Below are 22,145 nucleotides of genomic sequence, written 5' to 3' on the forward strand. Positions count from 1 at the left end.
GCTGTTGCTTTGAGGCCAAGTTTCCAAAGGGAATATGAAGAAAGCAGAATTTGGTGATGAACTGTGAATGGGGTACATGTTTCTTCACACTAGTCAATCTTTTTCTTCAAAATGGTTCATTTATTGTGCCTCTTTCAGGGATAAGGAATATCCGCCTCAGATACTTGTGATAAGTCTACACAGACGATACCAACACCTCTCTTTTTCCTCTTACGTAATCATCAGGGGAGAGAGAGAGAGAGAGAGGACAAGCAGAAGCCTACAAAAACGGTTTTCCCCTCTTACAGAATCTACCCCTGAAATGTTAAAGTTGAGGGCCAATGGGTCATTGAGCGATAGAGAAAGAGAGATCTTGAGGAGCTAAAAAGGTGAAACAAAAAAGCACTTTTTCTTCTCGTTTTTTTTTTTTTTTTAATGGTTGCTTTTTGGTGGATTTGATGTCCCGTCTTCTTTCTCCTAATCTTTTTCCATATCTGGCTGCGCCTGCGCGCGCTTTTTAGCTCTTCTTTCTTGTAAAATACTTTTAGTTTGGCTCTTGTGGGTCGGGTCAGATTTTCGCATTCTGGAGTCGGTTCTTCTTCTTCTTCTTCTTCTGTGTGTGTGTGTGTGAGAGAGAGAGAGAGAGAGAGAGAGAGAGAGAGAGGGGTAGTAGGGTCTTGGTGAGATTTTTTGGAAGGGGGAGGAAGAATTTGATTGGAGACTTTTGCTAAAAAAAGATTTACCTTCATGAGTCAAAGTACATGGGCTTTTGTGGTGTGCTTAGTGTGAATTTTTGAAGAAAAGAAAAAATATCAGGAAAAGAAGAATTTCTCTGGAGAGTTTTAGGCTTTTCTGCTAAATGTGTTCGATTCAGAGCTCAAAACAAAAAGGATGCGGGATTTTCGTGTTTTCGTCCAATTTTAGAAGAAAAATAAAAAGAATGGCTGATTCGCGCTGACCTTCAGCTGGAAAATCCGAACTCTATTGTGCAGAAGAAAATGATGATTCGCCATTAATTTTCAGCTGAAATCTCGAGCAATCTCTCTCTCAAACACACGCACGCACAGAGACGGAGTTTTTGGTTTGAATTCTATCAAAAAGATTGAGTGAACGCCCCTTTTTCAGTTTCTACTACTATTTTTCCACCTTCATGGCGATGCTCTAACGAGAAATTAGGGTTTGATGAAGAGAACTCAACGTTCTTTTTTTTGGGTTAAAAGCGTCGATCTAGGCACGAGCGCGCGCACGCACACAAATTTGCGGTTTGATGGAATCTTGGCGCAAAATTTGAATCAAAACAAGATTTTTTTTTAAATGGATTATCTTAGTTAAATAATGGTTACCGAAAAGAAAAGGGAAGTAAATTATATAGAAATGTAGGAAAAGAAAAGCCAGGCTTTTCTTGCATAACCGATAAAAATTAGGGAGGAACTGATTTAAAGCAAGATTAAAATGTGGAGCAATTGGTCTCCTCTTTCTCCGTCTATCGACTGTTCGTCCTTGTTGTGGGTGTTACTTTTTTATCTGAATTTTCGTTAGTTTCTATCAGTCAATCTCAATGTGATTTTCAGACTGATTGATGGTATTTTCCTCTAATTACATTTTGCTTTGGTTGATGTTATGCTTTGCATGGATATGAGGTCATGACCAAATTATGTGTTAGAGACGGGATGTGATTTTCATTCATGTTAGTTAAGATTGACTTGATAATGAATGAAAAATGAAAGAATCATATAATCAATTACGACCATCCCTGTAATCATCATTACAAAGATTTCAGATCCTGCCACAAGATCGGCTTGACCAGTATACCGTTGGGTTGGCATCTGTTGTGAGCCCTTGCTAACAGTTCTCATAATCATGGAGCTCGGCAAGCTCAAGGTGTCTTCAATTAAGTTAAACTCATTTCCTAATTCTCACGAGCCATGCAACTGTTTGATGATCATGGAGAAGACTGGAACAACTGTGTTTGATTCATGAAAGCATTGTTGGCATCTCAATTTATTTATCTCCCCTTTTAGTTTAACCTGATAAATTTCTTGTATGTCACCTGACGATGGAAGTACTGTAAGGCCTTATATGAAGCATATGTATTAACTCAACAGTCTATCTTTTTTGAACATTTTTTGGTGATAATTGATGTACCATGATACTTTTCTTGTTTGAAGTAATTGAAGAATATTACATTGATTTTACTGACCTTTTGTCCATCTGTTTGGAACTTAGACGGCATTTTTGAATCTTATTTTCTTGTTTTTTTGCAAGGAAGTGCGGAAGCTTCGTGAACCAAGTATTGTGTGTTTGAAGGGTGGCATCCTCAAGATGAAGTGTAATGCCATGGTGTCTTCCATGTAGATCTTGGTAGATCTCTGTATAATTTGCAACCAAGTCTCTAACTTTGCGCACTGTTGTCCATTTATTAGGTCCAGTGATGGATCCTATTGAAGAAAATGGAGAGATTGAGGTTGAAATGACACATGGGCCATATGAAAATGTGTATATTGCACTCGGAAAGAATTATAAAGAGAACGAGAAAAATTTGATCTGGACGATAAAAACATTCAGAGGGGCTAAGATTATTGTGCTTCATATCCATCAGCCAGCACAGATGATTACAGTTCCAAGTAAGTAACTGCTAGCTCAATACGTGTGCTCTACTGAAGTCAATTGTAATTATGAGCTGCAACCAAGTGATGGTTTCGAGTCTCTTTGCATTTTGCCCCTTTTCAGCCCATTGATTTACCCATTGATTGCGTTGATTGTACTTGAATGTTGATTTGTAGCTGGGACTGGTTCCGAACCCAGGCCATGTCTAGTCCAACAAGCAATGGGGCCATGCTGAATTGCTTATCGGACTGCATAATTTTATCAGGACTACCGGGTAGGTCCAATCCTGATTTTATGCTAGTTGAAAGCAGATTGTTTTGGTAAAACCTGATAAATTGGCAGCTGTGACCAAGAGATTGATTGCCAATGCTCACAAGTTTTTGGGTTTCTGGTGCACGTTGAAGATTTTATCTCTCTGTCTTTGGTTAAAAATAAGGCTGGAGCTCCTCTGTTTTACCTAAGCTGAGAAGTTATCTTTTGAGCTGCTGTGCTATAGCCAATGGTTATGGAACTGCCTCGGTTGTCATTGTTGCAAATATTACGTGTAAAAGCAAGCTGAAGTTTAGTTAGGATAGTCTTATTCACCCAGGATGTTGGTATCTAGGTGCTGTTGGTTAGTAAGCATAGCCGGCAAAAGTGCTTTGCAGCTGAATGACTTGGTTGGTGGCTTGCTTTTGCAGCGCAATCAATAGCTAAAAAAAACATAGCTGTAGCATGTTGGTTGTGCTTGCTTGCATGATGGAAACTTGTCTTGTTTGCTAGTGGTGCACGCTAAAAGAAAACAGTTTTTTGTGTCTTACTATGCACAACAAAGAAGCATGATTTTTTAAAGAAAAGAGATGTAGAACAAGGGAGTTCTTGCACTGCAGAATCCCTTTAGCAGAGTTCTTTGTGATTAAATTAAAAGAAAAAAGCTTGTGAAAAACAAAAGCTAATGTTTCTTTTTGAACTTTGACCCAAGGTCCCATTGTCAACATGTGACTATGGGTCTCAGTCTACTCTTTGTATTCGTTGCTTCATTTTTACAATAGATTTTAGAGATCAGACCAAGTTGAAACTTTTATACTTGCTCATTCAGCAGAGGAGATAGCCTCCGAGTGTGTGTGTGGAGCACATGCATTCAAGTGGTTTGAGTTTACATTTTCCTTTTCGGCTTGTGCTTGTACAAGTGCAAGCACATGAATCAGGTTGGATTGCTCTTACTTCTTTCTCTTTGGCTTGTAGTGGGTGGAAAAATGCATTACACTAAGTTAAGACCTAAAGAAGTAACTGCTCACAGGGAGTTGGAGCGGCAGGAAATGATGAAAAGCATTGAGCAGTACTTAAGAATTTGCTGCATGGCAAAGGTAAAACTATAAATAAATTATTTTGGATTTTATCTAATAATTCTTTTCCTCCTTAGTGTCTGTGAAGCACAAATGCTTTTGAAGAAAATTTGCTGCTGTTTTATTCACGAAATAAGATAACATGCCATCTGCTTGTTATCAGGGTTAGTTTTGGCAAGTTTGGCTGTGCATAAAATATTGGAAATATTGGTTTGCATTATAATGGAGGAAATAAACCTATTTGCGTCCCTTCATTGCTTTTCTTAATCATGCTCAAAAATAAGAAAAAGTATAAAACATCAATTTTAGAATTCTTTTTCCATGCTAGTTGATGAGAGAGCAGCCTTTTGGAGTCAACATTTTTTTGTCTGGGCAAGTTTCTTAAGTCAAACTGGTAGGATACATGGTTGATCAAAAAGAGACTTCCCATGGGAAAGGGGTGTCTCATTCTCCTAATCTTCCTATAGTCTTATCTACACAGATTTTCAAGCCCAATTTGTGATATCCAAATCTAGAGAGTTTCATTAAAAGAGAATCTCCTCCTAATTCCCACATACTTAAAGGAGAAAACTCTTAGCCACTCACACCATCAGAGAGATTTCCATATTTTTTTTTTAAAAGAGAGATTTCCATGAAATAAAATCTCCTAATTCAACATGTCCCATGGGGAAATATTACCTACTATCTGGGTAAAGCTGCACTCTTCTATAACCTAAACAAAATAAACCAAAAACAGATAAGTTTAGCACTCCATTCTACCTTATGACTTATGAGGCATCTTTTCATCTAAAACAACTTGACTCTTTATACTTTGTGCTTTTCCTGGGCATGCATTGCATATGTCACGGTTAATAATGTTGCTTTTGCAGGTAGAATCTGACAAACTGGTTATTGAAGGGAGCAACATTGAAACAGAAATAGTGGACTTGGTTGTTCGTGAAAATATCCACAAACTTGTTATGGGGGCAGCAGCAGACAACAATTATTCAAGGTAAGAAATATAAACATCATTATCTTACATTCATTACAATCCTGGTTCAAGAAAGAGTAATCATCTATCTAATTTCATATACTTTCCAACATTTACTGAAGTGGTTCCTGATCAATTAATATTGAATATCTAATCTTCTCTATCTTGGATGATTTAGAGTAGCTAAAATATAACTATTTTGAAGAGCTAAATAAGGAAAATAGATTATTTTATGCCATACAATTTCCAGGAAACTTCTCGAAGAACAAATAGAAAGATGCTACTAAATTAAGTTTCTGACAGGAGTGTGTGATGAAACAAAAATCAATGCAAAATAAAATTGTTGATGTATATTCTAGTAATCATTAAATAAACAATCCATGGACCATGTGTTTGTAGGTGAAACTAGTGAAAAGTCAATACACATTTCATCAAATTATGCACTTTACTGTTTTCATGCATGGGTGTACTCCTTTGTTAATTTTGGTGAGTTTTTTCATGCATGTGGTTTCATGGATGATTTATGGATATGTTACTTCCAAGAGGCTAAAAAATTAGTGGTTGCATGTCAATGTTTTATACATGGGACAAAGATATATATCCCTTTGGCATCTGGTGGATAGTTGAGAGCTCAACACATCCTGTGGTTCTTTGTTTCTTTGGTTTCTATTTCTGTCTAAAGTCATTTTCATTGTTAATTTTTCAGTTGTCTGTCATTCTCACTGGATTGCGTCAAAATCTCATTGGATTATATGTAAAAATAGAAAATTTGCGATGCGCTTTTTGTCACCTTTTTTCTTTCTTTGTAGATAACTAGAAAGTGATTTTGATTTGTGATGCAATTGGTGGCAACCAAAGGGCTTCCAATCTGTCTTTAGACCCATTAAAAATTTTCAGTTGTCTACATTTTTTACATTTATCACCATGAAGCGTTATGACTTTGGTAATTTCCACATTTAAGTTTCTTTTTATTATTTATTCCTAGTTTATAGTTTTTATTCTTTTTTATCAAAACTGTCATGATTTGCCTGAGTTATTGACTTGTTTTGAGTGGCTTGTGTGTCAAAGGAAATTAACTGTTTTCTGTCCAAACATGGTTTTTTCAGTTATGGCCTAGATAAATAAGCTTAACAAATTATCAATAAATAAATAAATGAAATGGATATTTGCTTCCTTATATGTATACTGTCAAGTGCTTCTAATATTATACCCACTCTTGGATGTTCACAATATTATTCTGTTCCATATATGTATATATGTTATGTATAATGTATGTAAGTATGTATGCATATGCATGTGTGTGTGTGTGTGTGTGTCTGTCTGCGCGCATGCATAACATAGTTATGGAAGTGAAAACATGTAAGACGTAGGTCATGTTGAATTTCTAGAAAGTGCATCATAAATCTGCCTCTTTGGAATACAGGGACCACGCAAAAGAAGAGTCCTGCTTGACTATAAAAACCTTTGGAAATATTTCTAACTATCAAGTAACCTTTTCTTTAGTAAACACTAGGTCAAGGAAAGTTATTATTCTGAGTTTAACTTACATGAGGTTCGCTTGACTTGATGTGGTCAACCTGAGTTGAGTTAAATGCCTTCACCTTGGCTTATGAAGACATGTATATTGAATGTGAGTTTATTCTATGGTGGGCAAGAAGCTTCTTGCCTATCATTTTCTTTCTAACTATTTGAAATGAAAGGGAACACAAAGTTATCATCTTGAATGACTCAATATAGGTTAGTCTATCAATTACATCCAATATAACTTCAATTTCAAGTAAGAATTACCACAGCAGTTAGTTTAGTTTTCCAGTTATCAATGCAAGCTACTGCAGTGGTCCGCTAAAAGACCTTCTTCACCAAAGTCCGATATCTTTGTCAGGGAAGGATTCTAATATTTTGCAGATGGGTAACATGTCTTATATACCAATATAGACTCAAAATAGCAATGGCCACTGTGAGTCCTTGATTAAAATTTCAGTTGTCCATTGTCATGCAGTTCGTAATGTCTGTGGATGGGGTAATGAGAACTCTTGCATGCTGATATTAAAAGTCTCAACAAAATAGTAGCATCTATTTATTTTGCTACCATGCTATCTTAGAAATTCAAATGTCATATGAAATTATTTCATCATTACTTCTTTGCTCTAATTTCAACTGCATTTTTTGAATGTTCTACCTGTGACAGAAAGATGAATCTTCCTACTTCCAGAAAAGCACTCCATGTCAAAAGATACACACAGCTGTCTTGTCAAATATGGTTCATCTGCAAAGGAAACCTTACCTGCATTAGGGAAGCTTCAAGTATTAGAGACGAACAGTTGCCAACATCATCACTGCCAAGTACCCCACTGCCACCAAACAGATCTACTTCTGTCAATGAGAGCATACGGAGTTGGATTTCAGGTGGCCGATCAAAGAGCTTTTCAAAACAGTCACCAGACCAGAGTCCAGCAAGTGCTGCCAGTAGTTCTGGGGGAGTGCCACCGAGGATTCAGAGAAATGATTCTCAAAATTCTGTTTGCTCAATGGAAAATGGTGTTGGCAATCCTGAGACACTCTCAATTCCTAGGGATATGGAAGAAGATCTGGTAGCATTATCTCCAGTGAACAACTCCAATTATGTTCCATATGAAACATCTCCATCAGATTATCCAGTGGGGGAGGTGGGCTATACTTTTATCTGTTTTTTTTGCCATTATATTCCTGTTCCCTTATGATTTTCTATATGTGTAGTATGTGTCCACCAAGGTACTGCTTAGTTTAGCCACTAGGCCATCAGGTCCGAGTTTCATTGGCTTTTAACCTGACCCAAATTCCTATTCTTTGGGAGTCAAAATTGATTTATTGTGGAGTTGGGTCAAACTGTATCTTTAAAACTATGTTCCGATATTTAATTCTACAATGTGTAAGCTTTTGCTTGAGTTGGATCAAGAACTTGTACATTCACCTATTTAAGCAAAACCCAAAATCATTAAATATAAGAATCAGCTCCAGTTTTGTTTAGATTCATTAGCTTAATCAGAGATGAAAAGCTTGTGAACTGAACTAGGCAGGAGAATCTTAAATTTAAATATTGGTTTGGCTTCAAATTGGGTGTTCTAAAAGTTTGGATCTGGTTATATGTTATTGAGGACCCATATGCACTCGTGCCCACATTTAAAATTTCAACTGATCCTCTGCCCATCCCTCCATTGTCAAAGTTTCTTCCAGGCACTGTTCTATTTTTAGATTAGTTTGATTTTGAATGCTTAATCATAACAACCTTTTCTATGCTAAAATATACTTTTATTACATCTTGCAAGGAAGAGTATACGCCAATAAATGGGTGAATGGTGAAGGTCCTACCTGATTCTTAACAATTCTTTCAGTACATATAATTTCAAATATTCTTTTCCTATATCCACCATTGTTCATAACCTACTCAAATGTTATCTGTGGGCCCAAGCGGGCTAGCACTGGGATCAAATCTGAATTGTGTTAGTGCTAATAAAGTTAGCGAAAGTTAAACCTGCATATGGATTCTTTTTTTTTTTTTGCTCTAATAACTTGGGAATACATGGTTTCAGGAAAATATGAACGAAGTAGAAGTGCTTTATGGTAAACTGCAAGCAGTGATGGATGAAGCTCGTAAGTTCAAGCGAGAAGCATATCAAGAGTCAGTGAGACATCTACAAACTGAGCAGCATGCCTTGGGTGCCTCACGAAAGGTAAATATTACTCTCATGCTTGCTTCTTACAAAATGACAAAACACACATGGAGATTCTTGGTCATAAAAGATGATCCATTACCTGTGCTCAGTTTCATTTATTTTCTTATTTCGAAGCTGTATTTCAGTTTGTTCTGGGAACTGATCGGTATTGGAAAAAATGTTCTCTTTTTCATGATATCATCACGAATTCACGATTCAGAACAACCACACCATTTAGACAGTCACAAATGTCATTCACAGTCCTGTTTGACACAATCAAATGGTTTTTTGTTCTGGTTACTGTTAGAATATGTGCTCTTATATATATACACACATATATATATACATATATATATATGTATTTTAGGAGTTTGTAATAGATAATAACCTTTAGGGGTATTTTGGTCATTTGACCTTGTAACAGGATCTGCCCATTAGGAGCTGAACTGGCATCTCATGTTTCTTTATTTTTTTGAATTCTCTTATTTCTGTTTTTCTTTTTTTTTATTTAGTTGGTATTGTCAAGGGCACTTTTGTCTTTGTCAATATGATGGTTGGGGGCTCCCCAACGGCTAGAAATCTAGCTGTTGGGAGCTCCTCAATAGCTATATATATAATGTTTTTCTTTTTTTTGTATTTAGTTGCTATTGTCAAGGGCACTTTTGTCTTTGTCAATATGACGGTTGGGGGCTCCCCAACGGCTAGAAATCTAGCTGTTGGGAGCTCCTCAATAGCTAGTTTTATATATATATATATATATATATATATATATATATATATATATATATGGGGCTATGGCCCGCTTGTAACCTATCATCAATAAAGAATATTTTTTTATACTTTAATGTTCTTGATTAGCCCTTAAGTGGCTTTTGTGCTCATACCTCTTTAAGGGTTTACTTTGTGCCTCTTGTATGAGGTGTGTGGAGGCTTCTTGATTTCATTACATGCTATCAGTGCCATCGGTTGTGAAGCTTGTTCGTGTAGACGTGAGTTTCTGGATCGTGTGATCGTGAGCTCATGGTGTCCAAGAGAACTTCATTTTCATTATATATTTCTCTCTATCTCTATCTCTTTCTGTATCTCTTTCCTTCCTTTGTACCTATGAAGGATGATCTAAAAGTTATCGTTTCCATTCCTGTGAGACTCAATGACACAAACTATGTGATGTGGGCATCCATAGTGAAACATAAAATTTGGGAAAAGGGTTTATGGGGTTTGGTTGATGGCTCCGATAAAGAAGTAAAACTTGTGCTCATAAAAAACGAAATGGCATAGAAGTATCTCTTTAAGAAGACAACATTACTAAAGTCGTTGCCTATTATGAAAGAAGATGAAAAGAGTGGAGGATGGGTCATTCTAAAATCATAGGATGACTCGTTCCAAAATCATAGGATGACTCATCAATAGTGTTGACATAAGGAAAAGTTCTAGTTTGACAAAATTCGATTTTGCTAATGATGCTTGGAGATATCTTTAAGAGATGTACTCTTTAAAGGACATAACCCATGTATGTAACCTCCAAAATAAAGTGAGGATCATGACCCAAGGAGACATGAGCATAAGAGTATTATAATGCTCTTTCACTCCTTTGAGATGAATTAACATTTTTAGAACCAAAGTGTCATTGTCTCTTAGATGTAGAGATCCATGAAAAAATAATTTTAAACGAAACATTTCTATCAATTTGTAAATGGGCTTAGACTCGTGTTTGAGGGGACCAAGTCGGGGTTCCTCCGTAGAGGATATGTTCCTTCTATAGTTGAAACATTAGAAGAATTAATTATGGAAGAGAATAGTTTGAAAAGACCCATCATTTATCAAAGATGAAGAATCAATGTTTGTTATGTCAAGACCCGAGAATCACACAAAAGTCTACAAGCCGCTATAGAGAGTTAGTCTGCATTGTTTATTAAGTATTCTAAATGCAGGTATAGTCATTTTACTCCTCTATGCGGATGATATGATTATCACTGGAGGTGATAAACAAAGAGTTAATCATATCAAAGTTGTTCTCAAAGCCAACTTTGATATGACAGATCTTGATTTTCTTTGCTATTTTCTAGGAATTGAAATAATTTATTCAATTCGTGGGTATTTTTTGTTTCAGACTAAATATACAACCAAGATAGTAGAAATATAGGTCTTACTGATGAAAAGTGAGTTGATACGCTAGAGGTCATCAATGCCAAAATGAAGAAAGATGACGAAGAATCTCTGGAAGATCCAACTCCATACCGCCAAATAATTGATGTGTTAACTTACTTTTCTATTATTCGTCCTGATATTGTCCATGCTATTTATACTGCTAGTCAATTCCAGCATTCTTTCACTACAATACATATTAGTGATGTAAGGAGGATAGCTAGATACGTTAAAAATACAATTAATCATCATTTATTTTTATCATCTTCATCTCCATTAGATATTATTGCATATTTTGACTCTGATTGGGTTGGAGATATGAACGATAGTCGTTCAACCACTGAATTTTGTTTTTTTAGGTGATTCCTTGATATCTTGAAAATGCAAAAAACGTTAAAAGACATCCCTATCTTCTACAAAAGATGAATGTAGAGTCATGACCACTACGACTTTTGAATTAGTATAGTTGAGATAGTTACTAGAAGACTTGGGAGTTTACATAACTGAACCCTCAAGATCATGCTCTGACAACAAGAACATCGTCTATATTGCGGAGAATCATATATTCCATGAGTGTACAAAGCATATTGAAATGGATTGCCACTATGTTTGAGAAGAATTCTTGAAGAAGACTATCACATTACCATATGTATCATCTGAGTATCAATTGACGGACTTCTTCACTAAGGCCCTTTTATCTCCCAAATTTCACTTCCTTATAGGCAAACTCTCGGTTGTCACCCCGTGAGTTTGAGGGGGGGTTGTTAGAATATGTGTTCTCTTATATATATATATATATTATGCATTTTAGGAGTTTGTAATAGATAATACCCTTTAGGGGTAGTTTGGTTATTTGATCTTATAATAGGATCTGCCCATTAGGGGCAGAACTGTCATCTCATATTTCTTTGTTTTTTTTTTGTATTTTCTTATTTCTATTTTTGTATTTTTGTATTTAGTTGGTATTGTCAAGGATAGTTTTGTCCTTGACAATATGACTGTAGGGAACTCCCCAACAGCTAGTTTTTTGTATATATATAGTCAAAAGCCCCAACTAGGCACTGACTAGTCCGCCTAGTCGGTCTAGGCTAAGTAAAAAACTTAGGCTTTGCAATTCCTAGGTGGGTACCTTAAAAGGTACCAATTTTGCCGACTAGGCACTGACTATGGTGCCTAGTCAGCCACTAAGTTGCCTCTGCCTAGGCACGAGTATAGTTTAATTATTTATTATTCATATATATATATATATTGTTATTTTTTTGCATATATATAATTATATGTATGTGTGTGTTTGTGAGCATGATTAGTTATTATATTTATACGTGTGTGTGTGCTACTTTGCTTTTAGGATTTTTTCTGTAAAACATTAAAAGCATGCACAATTAATTTTAATTGATTCGGTTTTTTTATATATGTGTGTGTTACTTTGTTTCTGATGAATTTTTCTATAAAAGCCTGACAGCATGTTTAGCATTATGAATTATGTAATATGTTATTTATATATGTATGTGTTATTGTGCTTATGTGAAAGGTTGAAAGCATATTTTGTTGATTATACTGAATATGTTATGAATAATTGAAAATATATAATATATATATATATATTATATATAGTCTGGTTATGTATATTAATATATTTTGTGAAAGCATGTGTAATTTTGTACTTGTAATGAAATCATCTTATTAGTAAAAAAATTAAACATATTTTTATGTATATTTTGTGTACTTTTTTTTATATTTAACTGGGGTACCGATTAGTCCCGTCTAGTCCTCGACTAGTCTTTTAGGGGTCTACCGACCTAGCACTTTTGAGTATATATATATATATATATATATATATATATATATATATATATATATATATATATATATATATATATATATATATATATATATATATATATGGGCTATGGCCCCCTTGTAACCTATGTGACATAGGTGCGGGTGTGGCGATGCAGCACTTTAAAAAAACTTGGGTGTGAGGGTGCAGGGAGGGTATATATCATGGTTTTAAAACTCATTGACTCGTCACTCGGCTTGTCCTTGAATGACCTGTGACTCGGCCGGGTCATGTTAACTTTATATTTTATATAAAATATATAAATATATGTATATTCTATGTATATTTTATCAATATATTATATATAATATGCATTATATGATATTATATTCGGGGAGTTGGACTCTTTTGCTGTGACACACACACACACACACACACATATATATATATATATATACTCATCCTTGGTAATTTCAGTGGTGAAATTACATCAGTCGATAAAGAGGCTGGTTTTGTTGTCTAGGTATTAGGGTTAGTTTTGAAATGCAGCGTGGGTAAAATAATCTTTATTTGGTCGAAATGGCTGTTCCGTTATGTCTGCTTTTTTAGCCATTTAATTATCAGATTATGTCATCTATTAATGGCTGAACTCTTGATCTTCTTACCTGGTTGTATTGGTTATTGATGATGTGAGATATCAGGCTAGCCTTTTTGTAAAAATTACCTTGTTGAGAACATTTACAACCATGGTTGCCAGTTGAGGAAGCGGGAAGCGAGAGCGGGAAGCGAGGTACTTTCAAATTTTTAGGAAGCGGGAAGCATGGGACCACTTAGGAGCGAATCGGGAATCGTCTCGGAAGCGACCTAGGAAGCGAACAGGAAGCGACCTAGGAAGCGAAATAAATAAATAAATAAAAAATACAAAAAAAAAATTGAAAAAAATGAGGGAAGCGAGGGGGAAGCGTTATGGGAAGCGTACTTCCCATTAAAAATGGCGCTTCCCCACGCGTTTCGGAAGTGCGATGATTCACGCTTCCCCACTTACCTAGGCACTTCCGGTAACTCTGTTTACAACCAATAGGAGTCTATTTTACATCTATCATCTGTTTAACCTTGTTTTAGAAATTAGTGCATTTTAGTTTGAACTACTAGGGAACTATTAACCTTATAGAAAAAGACATGAAATGATCTGTGGCCATCAAAAGGCTTTGATAAATGCATGCTGGTGTATCTATAGCATGTGGCAAGGAAATCAAGGATTGCAGGTCAGAGTTTGCTGGACCATTCTGTACCTGTTGGGAGTATTTGAACTATTGAAGGCTTCAATGTGCTGCTACCGTATGTAATGAAATAAGCGGAAGAAACCAAGAATGCTAAAGCATTCACTATGTCCCACACGGACAAATGCAACAAGCACAAGAGAGAAAATCCACTAAGGGATATACAAAGGGCCTTATAAAAAGGCTACACACATGAAAAATAATATCACTATTATTGAAGAGGAGCTCTCAAGAGCAATACAACATACATGGGGGGTTCCCCCTATTTATAAGAAGAGGAGACCAAAGGGGCTCCCAATAGAGTCGTTGGGAGCCCCCAACGGTCACATATGTGACCGTTGGGGGCCCCAACGACTCCATTGTGGGGCCCCTTTTCGGTATCCAAAAAATACAAAAATAAAAATAAAAAGAAAAATAAAAAATAGTGAAATACGAGAAACAAAATAAGTACCCCTATGGGGTACTTTGTGAAATGACCATAATACCCCTATCGGGTATTATGGTATTATTACATATGTTTTAACACCCCCCCTCAAACTTTACGGGGGAATGACCGAAAGTTTGCCAAGGAGGAACAAGAAGCGAGGAGCAGGCAGGGCTTTGGTGAAGAAATCAACAAGTTGATATTCTGAAGTGACATATGGCAGTGTTACTGTCCCACGAAGATATTCATCACGTACATAATGACAATCCATTTCAATATGTTTCGTCCTCTCATGGAAAGTGTGGTTGCTGGCAATGTAGATAGCACTTTTGTTGTCGCAACAAAGCTTCGAAGCCCCGGTAATTTCGACTCCCATATCTTGAAGAAGACTTCGAAGCCACACCAGCTCCATTGTAGTGGTTGCCATAGCCCTGTATTCTGCTTCAGTAGAAGACAATGAGACTTTCTGCTGTTTCTTGCACCTCCAAGCAATTAGCGAATCTCCTAGGAATACACAAAAGCCAGTAGTTGAGATTCGATCATTTGGGTTTCCTCCCCAGTCAGCATCAGTATAAGCTAGTAAATCTAAGGAAGAGATTGAGGATAGGAATAGCCCTTTAGTCAAAGTATTTTTAATATATCGAATGATCCGGAGCACAGCACTCATATGCACAGATGTAGGAGCATGCTGAAATTGGCTTGCAGAGTGCACAGCATGAGCAATATCGGGCCTGGTGATAGTCAGATAGGTGAGGGAGCCTATGAGTTGCCTGTAGGGCGTAGGATCGTCCAGCAGAACTCCATCCTCCAGTCGTAGTTTAGCATTGATAACCTCGGGAGTCTCCACCTTTTTATCATCTGAAATCCCAGATTTGGAGCATATGTCTGCAGCAAGCTTCATTTGTGACAGTATATACCCTCGAGGAGAGTATGCAACTTCTATGCCAAGAAAGTACCTGAGAAAACCTAGATCAGACATATCAAAATTATGTTTTAACATATTTTTAACTTTAAGAATACCGCTTTCATCATTGCCAGTGATGATCATATCATCAACATAAAGCAGAAGGATGATGATACTATTACCTGCATTTTTAACAAAAAGAGCAGTGTCAGTATAGCATGAGCGAAATCCCAATTGTAACATGATAGCACTAAATCTATCATACCAAGCCTTAGGGGCTTGTTTAAGACCATATAAGGCTTTTAATAACCGAAGGGTTTGACCTTGGTTAACACTGATTCCAGGCGGAGGATCCATATATACTTCTTCATTCAACTGACCATTAAGAAAGGCATTTTTAACATCTAATTGGAATATAGGCCATTTCTTAGATGATGCTACCGCAATTAAAGTTCTAACGCTTGTCATGCGAGCCACGGGAGCAAAAGTCTCCTCATAATCGATGCCATATTCTTGTGAGTATCCCTTAGCAACTAATCTAGCTTTATAGCGCTCTAGGGAACCATCACTTTTTGTTTTGACTTTGTAGACCCATCGACATCCTATAGCTTTCTTATTTGGAGGAAGGTGAACTATTTCCCAAGTTTTAGCTTTATTTAAAGCATCTAGTTCAACTTTCATTGCTTCAACCCAATGAGGTATACTTTTTGCTTGATTATAATGGGAGGGTTCATAGTAAGAATGCAAGGCTATTAGACAAGCTCTATATTTAGGTGAAAGAGTTTCATATGAGACAAACCTATTAGGTGGAATTGATTCTCTAGAAGAACGCCTAAGGGAGGTTTCTTCTAGGGGTTCATTAAGCCGCAAGAATTTTTCTAAAGCACTAATAGGTTGGGCTTCCTCACGCCGAGTGTATACTTGGAGATTGTCACCATTAGTTGGTGATACATCATCATCATGAGAATCATGAGTATTTTCTAAAATTTCCGGATGACTCAAAGAGTCATCATTTGAATCTTCTAAAAGATCATTGATAAACATATAATCAATTTCATTTGATTTTTCCAATATGTCAAATCCATTTTCATCTTCTAAAAAGGTTACATCTTTGGAGACAAATAACTTATTGTTTTTATGATCAAAGCATCTATAGCCTTTTTGATTTTCACCATATCCTAAAAATACACATTCTATTGCTTTAGGTGACAATTTATCTCTTTTATGTAAAAGAACAAAGCATTTACACCCAAAAATCCGAAGACGATTGTAGTCGGGTGTCATATTAAAAAGTTTTTCATAAGGAGAGATATTATTCAATTTTGAAGATGGCATCCTATTGATTAAATAGGTGGAGGTTAACACGGCTTCGGCCCAAAAATTTTTAGGAATATTTTTAGAAATGAGTAAGGATCTAGTGGTTTCCAAAATATGCCTATGTTTTCTTTCCGCTAGACCGTTTTGTTGAGGAGTTCTTGGGCAAGATTTTTGATGACAAATGTCATGTTGTTTTAGATATGCTTGAAAATCATTTGATAAGTATTCTCCACCCGAATCGGATCTAAGAATGGATATTTGACTTTGAAATTGATTTTGAATTTTTGCATGAAATTCTTTAAAGAAGTTAAAAACTTCCGATTTAAAGTTAAGAAAATAAATCCATACATATCTAGTATAATCATCAATAAAAGTAACATAATATGAATAACCACCTTTAGATAGAACCGGAGATGGCCCCCAAACATCGGAATGCACCAATTCAAAAGGTCTTGTTGTCACAAAGGATCTAATAGGAAAAGGAGTAGACTTCATTTTGCCAAAAATGCAATCTTTGCAATTGATATCTTTTTCTTTACAAAACTTGTGTCCAAAAGGAAAAAGATACATTTTAGAGTAACTTGGATGTCCAAGCCTTTTATGCCAAGTTTCAATATTTTTGTCTTGGACATAAGTACAAAATGAGGTATTTGGAAGCATTAAATTATCCATAAAATAAAGGTCTCCCTTCCTATGGCCTTGCCCAATCCGCTTCCCGGACCGGAGATCCTGCACAAAGCACCCTTGGGATGAGAAAGATATTTCACATCCATGGTCGGCTATTTGAGAAACGGAAAAGAGGTTAAGATTTAATTTTGGAACTATTCTAACTTTTGGAACAAGGAAATTTTGAACATTTTTAGAATCAAGAGTTCCAACACCATTTATTTTGAGAAAAGTTCCATCGGCCGTAGAGACACAAGACATTTTTGAATTGGTGTGCACATTGGTTAATGCATTTTCATGAGGGGTCATGTGAAAAGAAGCTCCGGAATCTAAAATCCAAGAGTACGTACCGGGAGGTGATGATGAGGCAATGGCGGCACCGGAGGTGGAAGAAGTGACCTTTAAGATTTGTTGAAGAGCCAAGGAGATTTGTCCAAGAGTGTCTTTGAGATCCCCGTTCTTGCCGTCATCTTCTTTGGTGGTGGATTCTTCAACGGAAGCCACCTTTGGCTTGAATGCCCCATTTAACTTTGGGCAAACGGGTTTAATATGTCCCGGCTCATAACAATGATGACATATAATCATTTTTCTTCCACCACTCCCTTGCTTTCCAAAATGAGGTGGTTTGTATGTTTTAACATGATTGCCGGGTTTAGATACGGCAAGAACTTCCTCTATGCTTTTACCCATGCTATGCCTAGTCTCTTCTTGAGTAATCTCGGCAATAGCTTCTTCTAAGGGAGGAAACGTGGATCTATGGAGAAGTGAGGATCTCACTTGTTCAAATTCGGGACGAAGCCCAAATAAAAATTGAAACAATCTATCTTGTTCCATTTGTTTTTGTCTTAGAACCACATCCTCCATAGATACCCATTTGGGCTCTAAAAGAGCCAATTCATCCCACAAAGGATTTAGAGCACTATAGTAATCTTGTATGCTCATGTCGCCTTGTTTTGTGGTTCTTACTTTTTCTTGCAAGAAATAAGCTCTTGCAAGATCCTTTTGGGTAAACATACCCTTCATGAAAAACCAAGCTTCATTTGCCCGGCGGAATTTTGCAATATTTGCACATACCTTAAGTTCGACATTATTCATAAACCATGCAAGGATTTTTGCATGGTTGCTCTCCCAATCTTCCATTTGATGATTATAATCTTCAATGGCCTTGAGACGAGCATCGCCTTCAAGTGCTTTCTCTTGATCTCCTTCCATCTTTGTGAGCTTAAGTTGGGGTTCCGGAACGGTTCCCATTACATAACCCCAAAGCTTCTTGCCTTTGAGATTATTCTCCATTGCGGATGCCCACATCATGTAATTTTTTCCATTGAGTTTGAATGATAGATCGATCTTGACTTCCATTGCTACACAAGGAAGATGTGAGAAAGAAAGGAAGTAGAGAGAGACAAGATTTTACCTTTAGAAGATCTTATGGCTCTGATACCATGTAATGAAATAAGCGGAAGAAACCAAGAATGCTAAAGCATTCACTATGTCCCACACGGACAAATGCAACAAGCACAAGAGAGAAAATCCACTAAGGGATATACAAAGGGCCTTATAAAAAGGCTACACACATGAAAAATAATATCACTATTATTGAAGAGGAGCTCTCAAGAGCAATACAACATACATGGGGGGTTCCCCCTATTTATAAGAAGAGGAGACCAAAGGGGCTCCCAATAGAGTCGTTGGGAGCCCCCAACGGTCACATATGTGACCGTTGGGGGCCCCAACGACTCCATTGTGGGGCCCCTTTTCGGTATCCAAAAAATACAAAAATAAAAATAAAAAGAAAAATAAAAAATAGTGAAATACGAGAAACAAAATAAGTACCCCTATGGGGTACTTTGTGAAATGACCATAATACCCCTATCGGGTATTATGGTATTATTACATATGTTTTAACACCGTAGCCATACGTGAAACAGTAAAAATTCATCAAAGAATTCTGGTTTAATGTTATTACACAAAGTCAAGAAATGGATATAATGGTATGTTTCTTTGGAAACCCATTTAGGGTATAGAAGCTGCAGGATATGAGTCCCAGGCCCAACATAATTCAAATCTAGCATCCATTAAGATTGGGTCTATATTAGAGTTTTTATGAAAAACACTATTTTGAGAAGTACATTTGATGTTTTAATGTTTCTCCCAACATAACAAGCTTTTTGCTAGCATTAATGAAAATCTTTTTTTCCTTTTTTGGTTTTCAAAGTCTTGTTTTAGATGACATGTTTTAAATGGATTTTTGCTAATTGTGTCCTGGTCATCTAGTCCAAATGAACAATCTAGTAACTGTGGTCCATTGACATAACCCCCATCAGTCCTTTAATTTTGTTGTTCAGATAAGAAAGACTGTTTTCTCAAGAAAGAATTTGTTGAAGAAGAAATGCACAAGAACGTCAGAGTTAGAAGCTGGGCATTGGGCCAGTCTGGACTGGCAATGGGAAAACAACCAGGACTTGCTGTGCCCTAGGCCCAACCATTGAAAGCCCAGACCAGGTTTGAGTGGCTCGTTGACGGTCAATAGGCTGGTCAAGTACACCCAAATTTAGTATTTGGCCAGGCCAGCCTGGCCCTCAGCTCATTGCCCACCCATTGAAGTGGGTTGAATGGCAGGGCCCTTCTAGGTTTAGGCCTTTGCTACGTTTGTAGGGCTTTTGCCAACTTGACCTGTCACAAAGATGGATTGGATAGTGAGTCCACAAACTGGGCTGTGCTGTGCTTGCTCACCCTAGATAGTAATTGGGTCTGTATGTGCATATTGACATTTCTTTTCTTCGGGTTCATACCCTTGTAACATGGATAATATTCAAATATTTTCTGTTTCTTAGATCTCTATGTTCTGTTCTCAATAATATCATAACTAATTTCTTGTTTTGCACATCTACCAAAAGGCAAATGCGCTTGCGAAAGAGCAAAGTTATAGAAAAGAAGTGCAAGATTTATTGTTAAAGGAGAAGTCTCAGCTAGAGAAGCTCTTGAAGGATCGGGAAGATATAATCACAGAATTGTCAATGGAAAGATCCAAATTTGAGGCACAACTAATTTTAACTAAAGCTGCAAGAGAGGAACAAATTACAGAGCTATCTACAGAAAGAGCATCACTTGAGGCACGAGTTGCAAATACTGAGCGTGTTCTCCAAGAAACTATTAAACAATTAGAGGAAGTGCAGTTGTCCCTTGTCAATATATTGAGGGACAGATCAGCAGTGCCAAGTTTTGTCGAGTTTCCATATACCGAGTTAGCTGGGGCCACCAACAACTTCGATCCAACTCTAAAACTTGGGGAAGGAGGTTTTGGTGCTGTATTTAAGGGGAGACTCCGTTACATAGCCGTAGCCATCAAGAGACTGAACCCTGGGAGCACCCAGGGAGTAGCAGAGTTTCGGCAAGAGGTAGCTGTTTACTTATTATACCCTTTTGTTCAAGAAAATTCTATTATCATTGTCATAGATGTATTATCAGAAACCTTGTATTATATCCATTCTGCCAGGTTTTAATGAGTGTTCTTTAGTGTGACTTTGAATGCTAAAATTGACAAACACATTTGATTGGTTGTATTGATGCCTAATGACAACAGATAACTAACAAGCTGGGAATAGTATTGGATCATTGTGTACTGGCGTTTCCCCAGTTGTGAGCATTAGGGTGCTGGCTACCACAAGTCCCAAATGGTCAATGAGGATTCACTGGCCATCCATTGCACAGTTATCAGCTATATATATATATATCAGCTATATATATATATATATATAAGAACATGTTTTAGTTCTTTTTATTGCTTTATCACGTCTTACATTTTATATTTAGGTAGATTTTTTTAGCTTTATTATCAGTTAATTCTCATTATATTAATTTAAACGATGAGTTTCTCTGCATCTGAAACTCTTTCCTAAATTTTTCTGATTTCTGATCTATAAATTTTTCTGATTTTCTGATTTCTGATCTGAAAAAAAAATCAGATCGATGTTTTAACCAGGGTGAGGCACCCACACCTAGTCACATTAATTGGTGCATGCTCTGAATACCAGTGTCTTGTCTATGAGTTCCTTCCTAATGGGAGCCTTGAAGATCGTCTGCTGTGCAAGAATGGAACGCAACCATTGGGGTGGCAAGTGAGGACACGAATTGCTGCAGAAATTTGTGCTGCACTCCTCTTCCTTCATTCAACAACACCACATGTGGTAGTTCATGGTGATCTGAAACCTGCCAATATTCTTCTTGATGCTAACCTCAATGTTAAAATCTGTGATTTTGGAATCTGCCGCCTCCTCCCTTGTCAAGGGTCTGATGTCACAGACACTGTTCGTAAACACACTGATCCAAAGGGAACCTTGGCCTACATAGACCCCCAGTTCCTTTCCACTGGCGAGTTGACACCCAAGTCGGATGTGTATGCATTTGGTATCATTATTTTGCAGTTGTTGACTGGGAAGCCAGCGTTAGGGTTGATCAGGGAAGTCCAAACAACAGTATCAGTCAGGAATTTACAATCTGTAATAGATCCAGCAGCTGGAAACTGGCCATTTAACGAGACGTTGCAGCTGGCAAATTTGGGACTACAATGCTGTGAAATGAATAGGAGATCTCGCCCTGATCTACGAAGAGATATTTGGAGGGTGTTGCAACGCTATATGTAGCATGGTGTCTTAGCTGCTTGTTATTAATTAATAAGCACTAGAGTGCTAATCTGCCAGTCATGCTGTGAAGCTAGATCTTATGGTATTTAAGCAGTGAGTTTAAAGAACGATTAGTCCCAGCCCTCTGTGGTGGCTCTTTTGGGTTTGACATTAAACTACCAAGGCATAGCTGCTCTTTGCCAATGGATACAGGTTTCTCTTGCTGGTTGATTAAGGCTTAGTATTCCTGGTTCACACAACTTGTATCAAATAACCCCTGCTGTAAGTATTTGTGTATAATCACTCTCCGTCGATGTGCAGGCCCATCTATCTGGTTGAATGCGATGTTAATATTCGTTGTTTCAGATCAAGTTCCTGACCATGTAAGAGACACGTGTTTTATGCTCATTCTTGAACTGCCCATTTTTAGGGGG

At 36.9% G+C, this 22,145-nt stretch overlaps 1 protein-coding gene across 1 annotated transcript; it reads left to right on the forward strand.

Moving 5' to 3' along the window:
- The first annotated feature begins 259 nt into the window (after positions 1-259).
- LOC149813331 (U-box domain-containing protein 33-like) lies at positions 260-22,082 on the forward strand. The gene is made up of 8 exons (XM_089990967.1): positions 260-368; positions 2,245-2,603; positions 3,811-3,932; positions 4,781-4,902; positions 7,070-7,547; positions 8,451-8,591; positions 19,987-20,487; positions 21,055-22,082. The coding sequence occupies exons 2-8, from the start codon at positions 2,411-2,413 to the stop codon at positions 21,730-21,732; spliced, it is 2,235 nt and encodes a 744-aa protein (XP_089847093.1). The 5' UTR covers positions 260-368; positions 2,245-2,410; the 3' UTR covers positions 21,733-22,082.
- Positions 22,083-22,145: the final 63 nt, after the last annotated feature.

This window comes from Nuphar pumila, chromosome 16, assembly GCF_984573655.1.
Source record: "Nuphar pumila chromosome 16, dmNupPumi1.hap1.1, whole genome shotgun sequence".
Taxonomy (NCBI): Eukaryota; Viridiplantae; Streptophyta; class Magnoliopsida; order Nymphaeales; family Nymphaeaceae; genus Nuphar; species Nuphar pumila.

Coding starts and splice junctions, on each gene's coding strand:
- LOC149813331 (XM_089990967.1), top strand. CDS start 2,411: ATGGATCCTATTGAAGAAAATGGAGAGATTGAGGTTGAAATGACACAT. Junction 8,592..19,986: donor CCTTGGGTGCCTCACGAAAG/GTAAATATTACT, acceptor ATCTACCAAAAG/GCAAATGCGCTTGCGAAAGA. Junction 20,488..21,054: donor TAGCAGAGTTTCGGCAAGAG/GTAGCTGTTTAC, acceptor AAAAAAAATCAG/ATCGATGTTTTAACCAGGGT.